The sequence below is a fragment of the Coturnix japonica genome, chromosome 8 (genome assembly GCF_001577835.2).
Source record: "Coturnix japonica isolate 7356 chromosome 8, Coturnix japonica 2.1, whole genome shotgun sequence".
Classification (NCBI taxonomy): domain Eukaryota; kingdom Metazoa; phylum Chordata; class Aves; order Galliformes; family Phasianidae; genus Coturnix; species Coturnix japonica.
The window spans coordinates 22,497,943-22,518,784 of record NC_029523.1 but is presented as its reverse complement, the minus strand read 5'-3'; the positions used below and the strand labels follow the sequence as shown (position 1 = coordinate 22,518,784).

The 20,842-nt window shown below is 51.9% G+C and overlaps 1 protein-coding gene across 8 annotated transcripts in view; it reads left to right on the top strand.

The window, feature by feature from the left end:
• The window catches only part of SSBP3 (single stranded DNA binding protein 3), a 49,655-nt gene that overhangs the window by 13,907 nt on the left and 14,906 nt on the right, over positions 1-20,842 (top strand). For all 8 annotated transcript variants that reach the window (XR_001557020.2, XR_001557018.2, XR_004308168.1 and 5 more), the window contains exon 5: positions 18,319-18,408. Coding sequence is in view for 3 of the 8 variants with exons in the window: in XM_015870807.2 (XP_015726293.1) it covers positions 18,319-18,408 (90 nt within the window). In the remaining 5 variants the exon portion in view is untranslated. The remainder of the gene's footprint in view (positions 1-18,318; positions 18,409-20,842) is intronic.

Genomic DNA, 20,842 nt, shown 5'->3' with positions numbered 1-20,842 from the left:
CCTACGTGTGCACCGGGGGGGCCACGAGCTCCAGCAACCCCAGAGCAGTGCTGCTGTGCACAGGGAAGGTGCCTGGCCCTGCCGACCCCATCACTGCAGACCTCTTTGTGCAGCGTGCCCTGGTGCCGGCAGCTGCGTGCGGACAGCAGGGAGAGCTGCCTTTGTTTATCTGCGTCTCCAGCAGAGCCAGCGTGGGGCTGGGCTGGGATGGAGGTGCTGATCTGTCATCTTTCAGGTTTTATTCATCCCCAGACAAGAAAGCGGCAGCTCGGAGAGCGTACTTTTGTTACACATAACTAAGCTGTGCAGAATGCAACTGCTGAACACAATCTGGTGTCTGTGATGCCCAGATTTATGCTTTCGGAGTGTAATTCTAGGTGTTGGCTTCCACTACAAAGAAGAACCTGGCTGGGGCCGTTGTGGTGGGCTGCAGCATCGTTGCATTGTGCTGGATGGCTGGAGCATCGCATCCCTCTGTGCTGGTGGTGGTGTTGCAGGAGTGCCTTAGGGACAGCCCTGTGGCTTTGTGGTCCTTTGGCTGCTGCTTTCAGAGCCTGATACTGCAGGGCAGAGCAGTTCTTGCACCCCTGGTTTAGAGGTTTGCAGTGGATGGAAAGGGCTGGACTGCTGACTGCTCCTTTGGAGGCAGTGCAGAGCAAGTTGATGCGCAAGGAAGGGCACTGGAGAGCAGAGGGCTCAGGGATGTGTTTGCCCCTCATTCCTATCTGCAGTGCTGCTGGGGTTGAAGCCCTGGCTTGAAGAGCTCCACTGTGAGATAAGAAAGCAAAAGCGTTCAATGTGACCCCAGTGAGGCACTTCCTTCCTGTGCTGCCATGCCAACTGGCAGAGGCTGGTTATCCCTGGGGAGGACAGTGCTGTGCCACCTCATCCATGGCGTGTTGCGTCCGGCCTCCATCTCTGGCTGCTTTCATGTGTGCTGGAGGTGGGAGGGTTGATGCACCAGGGAGCTGAAACATCTTGCTTTTCTCTCCCATTGGAGCACACCTCTCCCACATCCCTGCCTTCCCCATGAAGGCAGCAGAGGCAGAAGGTGCCCCTCAGCGAGCGGGGATGAGCGATCAAACAGGAGAAAATCCAGGCAAGTAGGCAAAATCCCTAGAAAGCCCTTGTTTTGATCACTTCATCCCTTCTTTCCTCCATCTCTGCGTTGTGAGGCTTTCTGGGATTTGTCTCTCCTGATAAGGGGTTTCCAGTGGTCAGCCTCAAGCTTATGGGTCACCGGACAGACTGCTGGACAGCTGGCAAACATGGTCTGTCTGCAGAGCACCACGCTGACTGCCAGGGGCATCTTAAACACTGTTATATATATATATGCATATATATATATATATATAATTTTTAAATTTTTTTTTCAAAGAGAAATCAAAATTCCCAGGGAAAAAAGCCCACACCACCACGCCGTCTCCCCCCTGCTTCCACCCTTGTGAGAAGCAGCTCCGTGATGGCGGCTGGGAAGCGAAACCGCAAGTGTTGTGAGTGCCATCTGCTCTGCTTGGATCGAGGAAACGGCTGGAGCTCCTGCAGACTTGCCAGGGATTGAAGCTCTCTCTGGGTGCAAGCGGTGCCCCCAGCCCTGCTGCTGCACTGCCACGGCTCCCTGTCCTTGGGTGCAGGGCTGGGGCTGGCTCCCTTCTCTGCATCCCACAGGCAGACTCCCTCTCCAGCAAGGGAAAATGTCAGGAGGTCTCTAAAGAGAAATGTGTGTGTTTGTGGTTTGGCTGTGAGGGTTGTCTCTGGGTTCCCGTGCAGGTTCTGTGCTGGGGGACCCTGTGGCAGCTGGAGACAGGACTAGAGATGTTGGCTGGGGGAGGTTCAGGTTGGATGTTAGGAAAAATTGCAGCTCAGGTTAGTGGTTGAGTCACCATCCCTGGAGGTGCTCAAGAGCCTTGGAGATATGGCACTGAGGGAGGTGGGCAGCGGGCATGGTGGAGATGGGTTGAGGTTGAGTTTGATGATCTTAGGGATCTGTTTGAACCTTTATGATTCTTTGCAGCTATGCACTGACCTCCCAATGAGGGTTGTTGTGGATGGTGGGTGGTTTTCTATCGGTTTAGCAAGAGGATGCGAGCATCCCCTCAATGCATGCGCTTAGGAGGTCAGCCCAAAATGGAAGATGAGTTTTGACTGCAGACACGGTGGTTTTGCAGCATGCCGTCCTGAATTGCCTCTTGGCTTGGCTCCACAGTGAGACTATTGGCATACACATGTAATTTTTGGTTTTATACTGAAGAAGGTGTTCAGAGCTGGGGGTGTCAGCAGGCACCTGGTGCTTTTCCCCTGATCAGGGTGTGTTTCACCTCCGCATTGGCTGCTGGAGATGGCTGCAGTGAAGCACCGGCACTTCTCTTTGCATGGCTTCACTGGGGATATAAAAGGCAGGAGTGGGTGGCTTGAGCAGAGGGAGAAGGAAGCGCTTTCTGAACAAAACCAAAGGGCCTTTAAGGAGAAATAGGAAACCTGAGGACAACTTCAGCTGCAGGAGAACATGTGAATGCTAAAGGTGAGCTCTCGTGGCCTTTTCTAAGTGATCTGGAGGTGCGCTGGGCTGAAGGAGGCTCTTGACCTGACTCACTGTCCTTCAAGGGGGGGGGTTGAAGGAACCCTGTGCAGTGTTTCCCCATGCGAGTTACCAGCCTGCATAACACTTTGTATGCACGGTCAGACATTGGCAGAGATCGGTCCCATCCAACCCCTACAATTCCATGATTCAGGTGTTGAGCACCAGCTTTTTGGCTGAGCACTTTATTTGGGCACATGTTAGTAGGGACCTTCTTGGGTCCCCAGCTTAATGCCACGGACCTGTCTGTAGAGTTACATCCATGACACAAGTCCAACTCACTGAGGCCCCGTGTCCCTGAAGCACTGTCCATGCTGATGGCACACTCAATGCCTGTCCCTGCAGGGGAGCAGGCAGGGAGCAGCTCGGGGTGCAGTAAATAATCACCCTGCAAGCTTGCACGGTGACTTTACAGCGTGCGTGGAGTGTTTTGCTGCCGTCCAGCTTGCTTTTTATTGGCAGCCATCAGTGTGACACTTATCTCCAGAAAATGCGATTTGAATTGATTAAAGAGGCGCCCGCCATTGGCCACAGCATCCGGAGCCAAACTTTCTGCAGAAATGGTTTTGGTGCTGCCCCAGAATGGGCTGTGTGGGGCTCTGTGCTCTGGGTGCATTGCTGTGCAGCTGTGTGTCCTGCACCCACATCTGCCTCGCCTGGAAGCGGGGAGCGTGGCGGATGTTTTGGTGAGATTAATAAGACCTAAATAAAGCTGCTGTCAGGCAGTTTCTGTGATATACTTCGTACCTCCTTGTAATCAAAGCCCGAGCAAATGAGAGGTTTTGTTCTCGTTACCAGCCCTGCTCGTTTCCAAAATGCTTGGAAGGGTGACAGGCGGGGAAGCACGGCTCCTCTGCAGGCAGCATCTCTCTGGGTGCTGGGCTGGGGGAAGGCAAAGGGAAACAAAGCAGGAAGGAAGGGATGCAGAACATGGGATGACTTGCCTGGAGTGTGGATGAGTGTAGTGAGACGGGGTGTGGAGCTGCTTGGTGGAAAAGGCTTTGGAGTGATGGTGTTTCTGACCACTCTTCTGCACCAGCCTTGATCTGACAGCCACCAACTTGGGCAGTCTGGGGACTGTGAAGTCTTCCCATCGCTGCTGAGCCGGGCTGGATTTGCACTGGAGGCTGACCTGGAGGTGAAAGTCTCAGTATCCCATTACCAATCCCACGAGCTACCCAGTCACCCATCCTAATACGCTCTAATACACTTGGGAGCCACATCACAATAGTGTTAGCAGAAGAAAACAGCATATAGTGCACCTTCTTTTGTAAGCCCTCTGTCGCATCTAAAATAAATTTGCATCTAAATTGACAGGCTGTTTTTAATGTCTTCTGGCTATATAACGCTTAAAGGCCCAGGCTTCCTTTGTAGGTGAGCGGGGAGCACAGCCCCTATTTGCATGGGGGAGCGATGAGTGTTGGTGTTATCCTGGATCTGCAACGGGTCTGAGTGCAGGGAGAGATGGGGAAACTTAGTTGTTCCTCTTTATTGGGGTTTTATGGGTGTTTCTTTGAGTTCTTCGTGGTTGCTGCTGGAGAGGGCTCCATGGCTGTTGGTGTGAGAGCAGGGGCTGGTGCCTGCCCCAGGGCTGCAAGCTGAGTGCATGGGGAAGGGCTGCCCAGAGCGGAGCTGAGGCTGCTCTCCTTCATCATCCATTATTTATCTGGCTCCCTGCAAAACAAAGTCATTGGCGTGCGCTGATTCTGATGCTGGTGCATGTTTTACAAAGGGGGTGATTTTATTCCTGTTTTAAAGTACTCTGATGAAAAGGTGCCTTTTCTTGCATTCTTTTGTGGTCCGTCTGGATGTCAGTGAGGTAAATCTGTGGGGTTTTAGGGTGGCTGGTTGTGTTTTTTTAGCACTCTGAATGGTGCAGCAGTGCCATCCCTGGCTTGGTGTCTGCAATCTTCCCAGTACCAGGTGAGGGCTGCTGCTGTGGATGGACATAGAGGTGTCCGAAACATCTCCTCGTAACTCAGAGCTGCAGCTTTTATGAAGGAAAGGTTGTGTGCGTGTGCATGAAAGGGACTTCGCTCCGTTCCTCCCCATGTGCACAGCTGAAGGCAGCTCTGTGGGTGTACGAATAAATACGGACTTTGGGTCTGCCTTGTGCTGGGTGGACAGCTCTGCTTCCACAGGTCTGCTGGGTGCAAGGGGGCACGGAGAGCAGCTCATCACAGAGTCACACAATGTCCTGAGTTGGAAGGAGCAGCTCCTGGCTCCACGTGGGACTTCCTGAACCCTATGGCTGAGAGTGTCCCAACACTCCATGCTCAGGGTCCGTGAGGCTGTGCTGGAAAGGGGCCGGGAAGTTCTGCACCCAGCGTTGTGCAGGGAGGGCGAGGGAGGAGACGGCGAGTCGGAGCCGTGTTTGTCAGGATGGAAATAACTGTCAGCCCCATTCAATCTGTCGCCTTGTTCCCAGGGGACAATTGCAAAACAGGATTACTGGTACTTAAAAATTCATAGAAAACGTTTCTTATCACAACGTCATAATTGTTATGACTCAGAAGAGTAGAATTGCCATTTTCCTGTGCCTTTTTTCCCCCCTCACTTTTGTTGCATACAGAGTCCCTAGCTGCAGCTGCAGAATCATAAAAACAGGGCAGTGCTTTATTTTATGCTAACTGCTGCATTTGACTTGAAAATTATGTCCCACTGGGTCTTGTGGTCAGCACATTACGGCGTGATTGATGGCTGTCAGAGTGGCAGTCTCTGGCAGATTGCGATGGGTGGAGGAGAACAGATGCCCGCTGACTTCAGGGGCTTAGCGGAGCCCGGGACTGAAGCACACGTTGGAAAACAAAAGCAGATGGGAGGGCTCTGGTTAGGCTGACTATTCTTCTCCGGCTGCGTGTCAAGGAGGGAAGCTTGCCAGGCGGCCGTGTCACTTCTGTCTGTTCCTCAGCAAGCTCCGCGGCCCCAGGAAGGCGCGGGTGAGCCCCGCTTGACCCGAGGACTGAGGCGGACGGACGCGCGCTCGGCCATCCGGAAGGCGGTCGCTTTATGGAAACCATTAATGCAGATATTGAAAGGGCAACCTTTTCCCCCATCCCCCCCCCAAAAGAACAGCTTGCCTTCATTGAGTTCATGCTCCTTCCGATGGTCTCCGTTAACCCTTAGCCCTACTGATGCCTGCGAGGCGAGACCTGGGCAGGCTCCCGTGGCTCTGCAGCAGACAGGAGGGATGGATGCTGGCAGCAGGAGGCTGCACATCCCACGGTGGCTCAGTCGCCTTGCTCGTGTTCGTGTTGTTATTGCTGTCTTTGCTCAATCCGCGGGCAGCAGGTCAAGGCTGGTGTGGAGGATAGGGGCATCCAGGGCATCTTGTGCTCTGTATCGTGTTTGAATTTTTTCCAGCTTAATTTGAGCTGCGCTATTGCAAGGAAGGTGGAAGCTGAGGAGCGAGTTGTTTGTGCAAAAGCGTTTTTAGGCGAGAACACCTCAAAGATGCCATCCCGCAGTCCTTCACCTGGTTCTTATCCCATCTTTCCTGCTGCTCCTACAAAGGGGCTAAAAAAGACCTTGTGCCACCCAGGGTTTCCCCATTTCTTGCTCCTCTTGTATCTGTGTTCTCTTTTATTCCCTCAGGCCCAGACAGACCTGGGCAGGCTGCTGTTCTGTCCCCTGTCCACTCTTGTTGGGGACTGCAGGGTTAATGGAGAAATTAAGTTTCACTGCTGTTTTTAAATGAATTGAATCATCAGCACGGGTAACAGGAAACAGTGGTATCATAATGTATTTGATATGGGTCTTTAAGTCAGCCTTTGCTGCAAAATGTAGAGTGCTAGATCTTGGTGTAAGTGATCACTAGCTGATATATTGCAGTTATGTCCACAGTACAAAGGCTCTTGCTACGTCTTAAAACGTTCATGTCATAAAGTTGAGTTGGTTTATGGTACGGTCATTTTCTGTACATGTTTCCCACAGCACTACTGGATGATGCTTGTGACAAGCTCCAGCCACCGGTGCTGGTGGTCCCTTGGGCTCAGCAGCAAGAAGGAGGATGCTCCCAGGTCTTAAGGAGACTCATGGATCTGTTTCCAGGGGTTTCTGAGCTTTCTTCTCTTCCCTGGCTGTGAGCCTTGCTCCAGCCTTACAGAGTGGCTTTGCCATCCACATATCTCTTGCTTGCCAGCGGCCTCCCCTTCCATGGTATTCCCCTGCCCTGTACCAGGCTCTTCCATGCTGGGCTGAACTGGTGAGACCAATTTGGCCTGATTTCAGGTAATCCATCTTAAAAACAGCTCTCGGGAAACATCCGCGCTGGGCAGATTTACAGGCATTCTGTAGGTGCTCGTTCTGAGGTGCTAAATCACCGTGGCTTTGCCTGCCCGAGGCAGAGCATCTCTGGCCCTGGAGTTGCTCTGTGTGCTCCATCCATCCCTACAACCAGCCTTCTCCCAAAGGAGCAGTGGCACCACAAGTCACCTCCTGCAGGGGCTGTGGATGCAAAGACGTGAGGCTGCCCAGCGTCTCAGGCTTTAGTTAGTGGTGCTTTTGTCTTGCTCAGGGCTGCAGGACCGCGGTGGCTTTGACTCCCTGGGGACAGTGGCACGCCTACAGAACCCTCCCTTTCTACATAGAGTTAATGGAGCTGATTTGAGTAGAAAAAGGGAAAAAACCCCTCGTGGTTCATGCTTTGTGAAGCAGCTTCCAGGTTTTCACCCAGACCAGATTTCTCCTGGCTACCCTACTAACCTGATATTTCCCTCAATGGCTCTTTACTCCAGAGAGCCCAGTTCTATAAATTACCCTTAGAGTGCATCTGGACAGTGTACGGCTGTGCCTGCAGCGTGGCATTTCAAGGCAAAAATCTCAAAGCTACTTAACGAACTGAAACCTATTAGAAGCTGTCTCAATATGAATATTGATCTTCGCATTTAACTCTGTTTTGCCCTGTCTTTCCAAAATGCAAAACCTATGAGCTGGCACATGAGGGGCGTTCTTGATCTTAGAACTGACTTCTCTGGTCTGATGTTGGAAGTATGTACGTGTTGCTGTGGATTTGGAATGGGGTATTTTGTAGGGAGGGGTCAGGAGGTGCTCAGTGTTTGGGGCTCCCATAGATGAGTGTTGAAGAACTCATTCTAGTGTGATGTTTTGGACTTTGTGTTGAAGATTGAGGAGCGATAGTGTTCTAAGAGCAGCACGTGGTGAAGGAGAAACCAAACTTGCTTATTATTTCTGCTCGTTATGTCTCTAATTACGTGCGACGTGCCATATGTTCTCCATAGGGAGAGTGCTGCAGGTGGGGCGGGAGCAAGGGGACATGCAGTGGTGGATGCTGCATGGAGGGGCCTGAAGCTGCTTCTGCTGTTTGAGCCAGAATACTAGTCTATCTGAGAACAGTAGTGCTGCTGCTCACTGTTTGCATCTCCCAGTTATTAAGGGATCTGAATAAGTCATTACCATTCGGTGCTGAACATCTCAGGCACCCATGAGAATGGTGAGCGCAGCTTCATTGCTGCGGTCCCCACCCCAAACCATTGTACTCTCCCATGGTTTATCTGCTGGTGTTTTCTCCAGCCCCCAGCAGGTTTTTTCCTGCTGTCCTCCTCCTCTACTCCCTCTTGCCCCCAATGTGTTTGTCCTGGGTCCAGCCAAGTAGCTCACATAGCTGTGATGGCTCTGTGCTTCCTTGCAGGAAAAGCAATGTTGGTCCCTCCTCAGCAAGGGCTGGCTGCTTGGAGTAGGAGTTTCAAACTAAGCTGTAACACGGTAAAGAAATATTTATTGGCAAGTCCTGAACTTAATTTGAACAGGGCTCTGCTGTTTAAACAATTGTTTGAGCCATAAACCAGAAGCCCTTAATTATGGCTAATTATTTTCTGCGGTGAATCTATATGCGAGCTCATCAGCATGAGGTCTCTGCAGTGAACTGGTTGCATGATTCAGGCACTGTTCAGCCCCACTGTCCCCAGTACCATAACAGCACAGCAGTGGTGCCGCTGCCCATCCTCCCGTGGCTCTGCACCTATCTCTCCAGCTCTAACAGGCCCTTCCATCTTCTCTTCCAGCAGGGTTATGTGCCAAAAAGTCATTCCCCAAAGGGGAGCGCATCATGGAGGTCTTCCTTTGCTGGCATGGTACCCACCGTGTGCTCAGGGTGCTGGAGGAGCAGTCGCTCTCCTCCAAACTGCAGTAGCATCGGGTTGCCGACATCACACAAGGTCTTAATTGCTTGGCTGGTTTCTTTAGAAACTGTGAGTGCTATTTCAGCCAGTTGCTAGGAATTTCTGTAGAAGCCATGAGCGCGGGCGGCAGTAATGTAACCGTGAGGTGAGAGCGAGACCGGAGCAGTTCGGGACGTGGACTTTAAACTCTCCGGCTTTTCGGTTTTGTTTAAAAACCAGCTAGGTAAATATTTGTGCAGCGGTTACCACGGGGCGAGGTGGGCCGGGGGATGCCGTGCCATGGCCATGCCAACGGGTTGGGAAGGGAAGGGACCCGCGCTGCTCCTGGTCCCTGCGGTGCCAGCAGCTCCAGCACAGCTGTTGGCGCTGCCTCCTGCACACGCAGCCCCGGCCTCTTCCCTGTGGCACAGATGGTTTTAACGCTTTCCTCTTCCTTTTTATTTCTTCCCCCCCCCCCCTTCCCCCTTTTTTCTTTTTATTCTTCTTTTTTCCTATAATTAACTCTTGTTTTACAAGTGGGAAGACACTTCTTTCCTTTTGGCATAGCCCCCAACATCTCCTCAGTGATGCACTTTTTCAAGCCGTCACCTATGTATCCTCCGTTGTTTCTCCCATCCCATTCAGTGCCCCCACACTGCCCCCTCCTCTCTCCCCGCTTTCACCCGGAGGTAAAATCTGCAGCCACTGTAGGCAGAAGAGGCCGGGCTCCGAGCAGAGCTGATGGATCTGAGGGCCATACAAAAGCTGGAGCCTGAGGGAAGATGGAGAGGCCCTTCCCGGCCACGGGAGCCTTTAGAAAGCTCCTGCCTCTTTGTGCAGCTTGGCGGGGGGCTGCACACACAAAAGCCCCTCGGCCCTGATGTCACTTCCTTGCTTGGCCTGGCAGAAGTTTTCCCAGGACAGTGATGCAGAGGGACAGCTCTTCTTTATGGCAATGGGACAGTGTGTTAAAATGGGGGAGAAAACCCAAGCAGGAATCTTCCACCAGCAGCTCGTGGCCATCAGATCCCCATCTGTACCAAATCGCTGCTTGCTTGTGGGCGCAGCTCCCATCACCATCACCACCCCATCCATCATCCTCATCCCTTGGAGCAGCCATGCTCACCCCAGCCCCTTATCCCCATTAATCTGATGTACCCTGTGCCCACCCACTCTGCAGCAGGATTTTCTCAACTCTCCATAAGACCTTGCAGCGATACCCAGCATTTTCGCATTGTTCCTCCCCCTTCTGCTGCTTGAAAGCCAGCAGAGCGTTTTTTCTTACACTCCCAAGACTTTACATTTTCCTGCTTCACGTAATAGTTTATGGGTGGGTCAAGGGGCAGGGGTTTGCACACTGGTTTTATGGGGTACCTCCTCCAGTGCCTGCTTCAGAAAGCTCCCAGTTCATAAATGCGGAGTTTGTATTAACCACCTCTGGATGGAGGGAGTTGCTCTTAGAAGTGCAGTAATTCCATTTTGTTAAGCTGTAAGGGAAACACAGCTCGGAGTTCCATCCTGCCAAAGTGTTCTGTGTGCGCTCAGAAATGGAGTGACTGAGGAACAAAAGGCATTTCTATCAGAACCCCTTCCTGGCAGGTCTGGAGGCACCCAGTCTGCATTGGGTATGCTGGGCTGGGAGCTCGGCTGGCGTGTAACATCAACAAGCTGTCCTTGGCTAAGAGCAGCTGGGTAAGACCATCATTATTTGTCCTCAGTATCCTTGTGTGTTTTTGGTACAGGATGAGGATGTACTGCCTTTCCCTTCATAGATTTATATGCTGTATTCCACCTCCGTCCCAGTGCTGCACACCTTGTATCCTCCTGCAGAGCATGTCTACCGTAGTTACGAGCACTCTGCAAATGAAATGCTTTTGCTTCACCTGAGAGATCCCTCCATGCTGGTGCAGGGGAGCTGACCGGCCTCCAGGCTCCATTAGCCTCTATCTCTGCTGGGTGTGAAGAAAGCCACCCGTGAGCACACGCCGTGCTGAATTACACGGCAGCTTACGTCAGATTTACTCCTCCTGTCCTCCACTCGAGCTGCTCTATTAATTTTCAAACGCCTCGAGCAATTACCGGACCTGGGAAACAGTATTTTTTGGGGCAGCCCCTACGAATAACTATAATAAACAAACTCTGCTGTTAACAATGGGGGAGAAAGCAGAAATGGGCAGTTATACTCGTCTTGTCCTGCTGCAGGGTGGGATGTGCTGGAGAAGCAGGAAGGGTACGCAGCCCTAATGCAGATCTGGGGGGCTCTGGGGTGCTGCTGGTGGGGGTTGGTGGGGACCCACGAGGACCACTGAGTTCAGCCCTTGGCTCTGTGCAGTGTCACTGCTGAGCTGTTGGCTTTTTGTCTTAGTGAAGCGGGCATCTTGTCGGGGACGGGCAGATGGCGTTCACCTGCTCGGGACCGACTCTCTCGCCCCTGCCTTTGGTTTTGGGGAATAATAACAGCCAGCTGCTAGCAGTAAAATAGGCTTAAGCAAATGTGATATTTTGGCATTCAAATGCACAACAAGAATGGGAGAATGTCCATAGTATTTGCATTAATTTCCCCTTTCCCCGTGGCAGGAGATAATACACAAAGTCGGGTTGGCACGCGGTGCCGTCCTGCTTTGTGATGGGGGAGCGTCCCGCCTCCCAGCCGTGTTAGTGGCTGGCTTTGGTGGGGATGATGTCGTTTCCTGCTAAATCACACCAAAAAACCACCACCAGGAGCCCTGCGAGGGGGTTTGGGTCAGGGTTAGGTGCCCTTCCAACCCAACCTCCTGTGTATCACTTGGTGATCAGCTAAAGCTGCGCTGCGGTGACCGGGCCTCATGGATAAGCTCAGCCAAAAATAAGAACAAATTGAAAACCTTTCCAGTCTGTACCACCCGCATTTCGTGTGGCAGTCGCTCCTGTGTGCTGGATGCCCTGGAGGCACGTTGTGCTGTGCTGTCTAGCCTAGAGATTGGCAGCATCCCGCTGGTTGGGGGTACATCCTTGGGACAAGGCAAAGCTCTGCTCTTAAGTGCACCTGGTGCAGCGCCGTGGCATTTTCCTAAAGCCGTGGATTATCTGCCTTTCTTTTTTTTTTTTTTTCTTTTTCAATTAAATAACCGATTTAAATCTTGCCCTGCTCAAAACCCCTTCCAAAATGTACTTGGCAATTTCAAAACTATAACGAGGCAGAAAAAGCAGAAGCAGCGATTTGTATAGGCGCTGTGAAACAGAAGCCTACCTGCCAAAGCCAACAGCCTCCTGGTTTAAAGGAGCACTGAAGCTGCGTGTTTCAGTTTATCAGTGTTTACGTAACGTCAGAGCTGCGTGGCACGTCACAAACGAGATCTGGTCCCTGTATTGATGGGCTTAGAGCTGAAACGTGTCTTTGAAGGAACCTGCCCCCAGATCCATCTCTTTCTCCCCAGACCCTGTGGCCTGGAAGCTGCTGAGGATGGTTCTCCTTGCAGTTTTTCCTTCATTCTGGTTTTACAAAGGCAGGTGAATAGGAGAACCCAACTCAATGTTGGGCTGTCTGCTATATGACACACAACTTCGCTGCAAACTCCAGTGAGTCACTGCCAGCACTTCTTCCCTTCCCTGCAAATTCAAGGGAATAAACCTTGTGTTTGGTGTGGGAGCAAATACAGATTGCAACCCCCTGCAGCACCAGAGGAGCCGAGCACCCCGTGCTGATGGATGGGCAGCAGATTAATAGTCCGAAGCGATCGCATTATCTAATGAAAAATGTATATAATTATTTTATATAACTTTTTTGGCAGGTGGACCCTCAAATGTATGCTATCGATTGCTGGAAAAGAGCTTGGCACGTCTGCTGCTGGAATTATTAGAGGAGAATAGCTAGTAATTAATACCTGCATATTTACAGCAGCTAACTGGGGGTGTCCAGCCGATCCATGGGGCAACGGGGAGGATCTGGGAGCCCACACCAAGGCTGGGAGCCCACTGCTGAACTTCCCAGAAGTTCCCCTTCATCCCCCTTCCATACACACACAGAACCAAGGCTGGCTGTGCTCAGCCTCCTGTACCTCCCCCTTTTATCCCTTTCCTCTCCCCCCCCCACCCCCCCTTTTTTTTTTCTTCCCTTCTCCCCTTTAATTCAGTTGCTGTGAAATTTTGCAGCCCTGCCAAGTTATTTCCTTGGGATATATTTAGATAAAGCAAGATCAGCAGAGAGTGATGTGTGTTTGCGTAAGGATGTTTGTAAATGTTAGCAGTAACACTGTCAGGATTGCGGAGCAGATGTCCGCGAGATGCTACCAAGATCCTTATTTACAAACTTGTAAATGACTGAAGGGGTTTCCTTCCCGGGGATAAGGGGGCCGCCTACTTAAGAGATTAAAATCCTATTGTTTTGTGGCTGGAGCTGCTCTGTTGGAGCTGCTGTCTCAGATTATCCTTTACAAGAGCAAGGGGGGGAAAAAAAAAACTGTATAAGCTTGGAACAGCATTGAATGTTTTGCCTTTATTTATTTATTTACTCTTGTCTCTTTCAAAGCGTGGCCTTCAGATGTGAAGATACGGGGTAGGGTTTTGTTTCTCTCTTCTTTGAGGAGCAGGGACAGCGGTCGCCCCATTGCTCTCCCCCCAGCTGCTCTCCTTCCCCGTGCTCTTGGGTGATGCATTTTAAGGCATCACAACATGCTCACTGAGTGTGTAGATAAGCCAGATCTGGCCTCGCTGCTGCTCAGCCCTGGCAGCACGTGCCGCAGTGTGCTGTGCTGGGAGCTGAGCTCGGCACGCCGGGAGATGCAGGAAGGGAAAGTTGTGAAAATCACGTAAGCGCTGATTTTGTTGCGCTCACAGCTTAGTTTTGAAGCTTTCCTCCAAGGAGGCAGCAGCCTGTTACAGATCCGGAGTTACAAGGCAGTAGCCCTATGCAGGACATGGTAAAACTGCATTGCTGAGTAACACGGAGTGCTGTCACCCATGGAGCCGGTGCCTCCCATCCCTGTAGGAACACATCCATGTGGTGCATTGCATTTGTAAAGCGTCGCTGGGAACGTGGGAGGATGCCCAGGTGCCCCCACCTCCAGCAGCATCCTCCTGACCTCCCCGCCGTGCTTCTGCTTTCGGTTTTGCATCGATACAGCTCAGATGCTGCTGCCACTCCAAGGTGGGGACGTGCAGACAGCCCCCCCCATGGCAGAGGCGTTGTGCTGCCATTAATCAGGTTACGGTGAGGTGTGGGAGTGTCCTGTTATTAAATTTAAAACCTCGCCGTCTGAGATGAAGGCAGCTTTAATGAGATGAAAAGGCTTAACTGGAGTCCAATTTAATTCAGTAGTACCTGTTTACATGACCTGCTTAAGTCCTGACCCGCACGTTAGTTTATTTCCTCCACGCCAAATAATAAATAACAGATGGGTGGGTACCAGCTCACAGCTCTGCTCGCCACCTCTGCATCCTTGCACCGGAGGGCTGCGCTCATGCCAGGGCTTACAGAGGGCACACTGAGAACGTGCAAGTGGAGCGACTGCAAATGTGAGTTGCTCCTGTATCCAAACTTCTTGGCCACTGCTGCAAACCTTGCCTGTGGATCCTGCTCTGCTGTGCTCCCAGCCCCCTTCAGGTCTGAGCAGCCCCACAGGGCGGTGCCGTAGGGAGGATGCTGATAGCAGGTTGAATCTGCCGGGGGGTGGCGGGGCAGGAAACCACTGCAGCCGGCGCCGGGAGGGGCTCACACGGCACCCGCTCCTGCCAAGCCCTGGAGCCCAGCACGGAGCTCAGCTCCGCGTTCAGGAAAATAAATGAAAGCCCGGTCCTTGTCCCAGCAGGACGTGTTCCCATCATCCCTCCTCTGGCATGGAAGAGTGGAGCTGGGACAGCATGGGGCAGCGGGTTGCTGGGTGTCCCCACGCTGCGGTGACACTGGAGTGGCTCGAGGCAGCTGAGGGCATTGGGATGGGAGAGTGAGGGCACATGGAGTGGCTGTGCCACCTCCCTGCCCTTCCGCTGTTAAATGCAATTAATAGAGTTGAATAACCTGGCTTCTTCCGAAGGATTAGGTTAAGAAAATAAGACTGTTTTAATAGCCCTTTTACGTCCCAGATAGATTTTAGCTGAAAAAACTAACCAAGATTTAAAGCCTTCTGCCCCGAGGCTTCATATTCCTGCATTAACGCACATGAATTTCATGCGCTGCCTGCGATTACGCTCCGCTTTGGGAAGAGCCGTTTCCTGCCTCCACTTCCCACATCCCTGCACAAGATGTACACGCTGTCCGGCCAGAGCCGCCCTCCCTGCCTGCGGGTGGGAGGCACCGTGGCAAAGCACACGGCTGGTGACAGCGGTGGTGGCTGTCAGCTCCCCATCACCACCATGTCCCCAGGGCGCTGAGATCTGGCAGTGCATCCTGGCAGAGGTGGTGCTGGGCATGCACGGCACATCACTGTTTTTCTCTGCTTCTTCCCCCTGTAGCCCGATGTCAGTGGGCTGCCATGAGTGGACTCCTATGGATAATTTAAGTATCCAGCTCCTGGCTGTGTTGTTTTGTCCAATTTCTATTGCCTTCTGACCTACATCATTCTTTATTTGCAAAGCTATACTTGCAGGCAGCAGTAATAAATCAATTAATGACTCTGATGAATCATTTAATGGCTGACAAAATAACACTGCAGTCAACAGCTTGGATCTCTACAGCAGTACCAGAAGACGCTGGTTGACTCAGGGTAGGGAGACGAAACAGAGACTGTTAGCTCAATTAGTGCAATTAGTGCGCGATTTAAAGGCTTAGACGGCATCTGCTGGCGTACCGAGTTGCTGTGTTAACCGAGCGCCGAGGTTTGGGAGCAAAACGTGGAGATCTAGATTGTCATCGCACCAAAAAAAGGGGAAAAAATCCAATGTAGGTGGGAGATCTGTGTATGTATGCATGTATCTTGAGATGCGTGCCCTAAGAACTGTGTTTTCTTTCCAGCACAGAGCAAATTAACCATCTAATAAAATGTGAATGTGCAGGCATGCTGGCCCCCCTGTGCCGAGGTGAATTAGCTCGATCCCTTTCCAGCCAAATGCCAGCACTAAGCCCAGCCCTGGAGCAGGGATGGGCTTGGACTCTCCCAGGCATCACATCCATGGGTTGTTTTTTCTCCTCAGGGCCCCATTTCTTGCAGACGTTTCTTTGGTGGAAGGGAGTAGAGTTCTGCAGGTGAATGGGAAAAGCCCATATTAAAGTTTCTTAGCTAAAGCAGTGAAAGTAATCCAAGGGGGTGTGAAAGGTTGTTCAGGAATTAGATGCTGAAGGGTTCGATGAGTCTGTGGTGCGCACCTTTGGGTTCAGGGCATGCAACCTTGAGTTTGGACACGTACCTTTGGGTTTGGGGTGAGCATCTTGGATTTGGGGCACATACCCTTGTGTCTGAGGTGAGCAGCTTGGGTTTGGGGTGTGCGCCCTTGGGCTTGGGGACAACAGCATTGGGTTTTGTTCCTGGTGTTCTCACTGCCTTCTTTTCCCTCTTCCTTGGCACAGCCCAGGGTTTTTGCAGCACTGCTCCAGCACGACAAAAGGTGCCTCGGTGTTTACCTTACTGGTGGCGATAGGGAGGGGAATAAAAAGAAATAAAATGTCACTTCGCAGCCTTGTAAATCATTCATCAAGGGCTGACCAATTTGGCTCCCATCCTACAATATGCTCAGGGCACTTGTGGGTTTTTAATTATTGAGCCCTGCCAAGCGCCACATGTGCAAGGCACGTTAAATCCGCGTTTACACGGCGAATGCATAGGTGAGATTTCGGGGTGTTTATCGCGGAAAAATATTCTGTGGTTTTGTGGAAAAATGTGCATTTGCTTAAAGATTTTCTTTGGCTGCATCGCTCTCCTCCCCCTGCTCCCTGTTGCAGAGGGAGGAGGAGTGCGGCGTACTCCAGTTCATCACAAAGGCATAAAAGCTGTGTGTGTTTTATTAGACCCAGGCACTCCTCGTACCCAAACCGGGCTTCCTGGTGGTTCTGTTGGCCAGGTTCTGAGCCCGCTGTTGCCTTCATTGTGCAGTGCCAACCCCGTACCTCGCCAGTGGCATCCCCGTGGTCCCCTTTGCTCCTTGGGATCTGTCTTGCCGCAGGAGATTCCCCAGCAAGAGATTATGGTGTGCTGGAAATCTCTTGAAACCATAAAATATCACCTTGGCAGCTTTATTGCGCCGCTCGCCGCCTTTGGAGAGCAGCGTTTTGCGTGATAGAGGGTTTAATAAAGGAAATTCCAAATGGGCTCTCTGCAGTTGGGGGCTTGGTCTTATATATTTTTGCATTAAGAACATTCATCTGCTTTGCAGAGAAACTGCAATATGTTCATGGCCTTGGATTAAGATTTGGTTTTACTTTTATAGCTGACCCACTTGGGGGGATGGAAAGGGGGGAGAAATGGGTTCACTCCCTCTTCTTTCTATTTTTGCTGCCGTCTGAAGTATAAAAAGAGCCTGGAATGGGTAGGCTTATTTTTCCTGCCAGGACTTCTTTTTATTAACTGTAAAAACACTCAGATCTGGCCTCTGCTGGTTTTGCAGGAAGGCTGCTTGGGATGCCCTGCTCTCCTGGCCCCACGATGGGGTGCGGGATGGGGGGCACATGCAGGGTTCAGTTCGTACAGACAGGCTCCTTGTTTGGAGAGCCAGTCCATGCTGTCCTGCAGGATGCTTGCAGCTCTCGGATGCTGGGTGGGCAGAAAAAATACTGGTGCACGTGGTTTTATCCATCCCATCTGGGTTATGGTGGGCGAATGGAGCTGTGTCCCCGCTGCTGTTGGGACACAGGGTCCGGTGGGGTCACAGTGCCCAAGCTCTGGGTTTAGAATAACATGGAGCAGGCTCCTGCCCATGGGATTTCCTTGGGGTGCTGTTGGGATGAGCACGGGAAGGGGTGCTAGCTCTGTTGCATAGCTTTGGGTATGAAGTCCATTGTAAAGCTTAAGGTGGGGGGGAGCGTTGGTATAGTGGTCAGCCAGTCTCAAACCCAGTAAACATCACCAAAGCTCATTTATAACCACCCCAAAAATTGAGGGATCAATTTTCAAAAGACAAACAGCAGTGCAACTCTCAGGGAAGAGAGTCGAGGTGTTTGTTCTATTCCTTGGGATGATTTCTGACCTAGTAGAGACATTTTACCATCAGAAATGTTCAGGCAAGGTCCATTTTTCTACCCCCTTCCCACCTGGGCACAGGCCTACACTGTGCCACTGTTCCCTCAGCACCACGTCCCCATGCCTGCCATGCCATGCAGGTGCCCTTTGTTCCACAGCCAGCCCCGCTGCTGGTCCCCCTGCCAGCACACCGCCTTTGTCCATCGGCCTGCGTTGCGGGCAGGAAGTAAATATTAATCCAGTTGCTAAGCAGGGCTGTCTGGGTAACCCGCAGCTGGCCCCTTCCTTTTTTCGTGGCAAAGCCGCTCGTGCCCTCGCTGGGGCTCGCAGCGGGGATGCACAAGCCGCAGGTTGGGTGTGATTTTATAACAAAAAACACTGGTTGTGGTATGGGCAGCATCTTCTTTGTGGTGCAGGAGCGAAGCAGCGAGCGGACAGGGGGAGGTGGGCGAAGAGAAATGGTTGAAAAGCCTTAACACAGCTCCTGAACTCTGACTCAAACCCAACGTGTTTGTCCTGGTTTTGTTCCCCGCAGAGCGCAGCTGCCGCCCCGAGTCCCGTGCTTGGAAACATTCCCCCGAACGACGGGATGCCCGGGGGCCCCATCCCGCCAGGTTTCTTCCAGGTAGGCTGCCGCTCCTCCCGGCGCCCGCGTCCATGGGGCGCACGGGGCCGCTCGCTCCTCACTGTCAGCACCGTGCAATTGTCCCCAAGGGGACCCTAGCAAAGCACTGTGCCAATGTAGATGGCCTGTTCGTGAATAACCAGTGCCCCGCTCTCCTTCAACCTTTACGTTCTGGGTTTCATGGCCCTAAAGCGAATTTATCGTGCTCGAAGAGGTTACTGTATATTTGCAATTGATGTTTTTCCAAAGCTGCTTGTTTTGTGTTTGAGTTGAGATTGTATTTGTTCTTTGGTCCTAACAGACGTGCGTAATTGAAAACATTCTGGATTTTGATTCCTGAAACTTTTTCCCCCTCTGGTTAACCACTTGATTTTTTCCAAATGCAATCACTGAAAGCATTAACAAATGCTGGCGGGGGCTGTGGCTGCAGGCAGAAGCGGATTCGATCCAAGTGCAAGGCCCCGAATGCCATGGAGGCACCTTGTAAGCCAATGCCTAGCAAAGTCCCCAAAGTTTTCTTGTGCGTTCCTTCTCCCACGCTGAGCTCAGGTTGAAAACAGGGTAACGTATGACTGAACGATGCTAATGGAAAGGTTTCCATCCGGCGCTTGGAAAAGAAGTTTTCAAAGCTTTAAACGTGGGGCTTTTTTTTTTTTAATGCCTTAGGAATCTCTTTGTATGTCATGATACGCACTGGTTCGTAGCAACGTAAGCTCGTGGTGCATTTAAGATCTTCCTTCTCGAGGAATAAGCACTTGTCTGTGTAACAAATGGGATAACAGTTGAAAGGGATATTTGTTTTGGCAAGCTGCTTTTTTTTTATCTGGGTTTGTGATTTGTATATGGGAGAAATTCTTGGGCAGTAGACAGGCGAACTTGATAAACTGCTTGTGATTTATGGCAGCGGTATCAGTGTGGTATCACAACTTGTGTGCGTGGAGCTGGAGAAGGGGGAAGGAGGGCTGCTGCTTTTTTTAGAGAGCTCCCATTTCCTGAACTTGCGTATGACAAAATAAAGAGTATCCGATATTGACTGGTAACCCTAAAGCAGGGCGATCTCGTAGCAGCGCTCTGTGACACGGGATGAAGCGAGCAGAAGAGATGCTATCTCGCAGGTCATAGCTGCTGCCAGCAATTCGAGTGCCAAGTCGCTACTTCCAACAAATGTGTTTCCAAAAGTCCTGATCTCATCCCGTTGCAAAGATGACTGTCCTCTCAGGCTCCCACTTCACACAGATCTGCGAGGGTTACAGAATTGGCAAGGAGTTAGGGCACGGCTTCAAAAGCCTGGGTTGGATTTCACCAAGAGGAGAAGGTGAGGGAGAGGAGCTGCGATGCCCCAGCTCTTGCTCGGGTCTTGACATTTTCCCACTGACAGCTTCCGAGGCCTCCCCCCGCTTTCCTTTTTGGCTGTTCATAGTGCTTTGGCACAGGGGGCTGCTCCAAGTGCAGACAGCCCATCCCAGATCTCCACCTGGGTGCATCTGGACCAGGAGCTGGGCTGCCGTGCCTTTAGGATGGGAGCTCAAAAGCAGCCCCTCTTTCTAAGGAGTTTTGCTGGGGGCTCTCTGAAAACCCTGAAGAAACAACAGCAGACCACGCATGGAGCTGCTGCCCACCCCCAGAGCTTTGGGAAGAGAGGGAGGGAGCGTAGTTGCTGCTCTTGGCTTAGGTGTGGAGGAGGAGGTTCGGGCGCCGATGCATATGGATCGCATGTGACGTCTCGAGAGACTGCCTTTCCTGAAAGCCCTCCAACATCTGGTTTCTCCTCCCAGCCCTGGAGAAAGAGAGGAGGAGGGGAGAAGCAAAATCCCACCTTTTAACACAGGCAGAACATCACCCCCATGAAAACCCCTCTGATTTATTGCGGGTGCTTGGCTCGTTCCAGCTTCAAGACGTGCTCGAGATGAGCTCTTGCAGAGGTGGGCTGGAGGCTCTGCATCAAGCTGTTTGCAGCTCGGGGTTAATTTCTTATCTCTGAAGGAAATTAAAGCAGTGAACTTAAGAGAGCGAAACCAAAAAGGTCACAGGAGATGCAGAGGACTGAAGCAGTTACGGTGGTTCTCCCCGACCCTTTATGTGCCAGCCTCAGGAGCCGGGTGAGATCTTCATCTGGTCAGTCCATCTCCTGCATGGGAAGAATGGAGGTTGGAGGGAATGTGAGCATCAGGGAGCATCAGCATCTTGCTCCAGCAGTGCGGAGCTGGCAGTGCAGAGCTGCTTGCACCCTTCTGCACCGTACTGCAGGCACCAGGGACCTGGAGGGCTCAGGTTGCCTAAGGACAGCAGGCACAGCGTGCTTCTGGAGGTCTGTGTGCAGGGACAGATCCTGTCCTGGCATCATGGTGGCAACCAGCCAGGAGCTGAGGCGGCGGTTGCGGCAAAGCAGCCTGTTCCAGTGCTGGCTGCAGAAACCCTGCACTGCTTCCCTGGG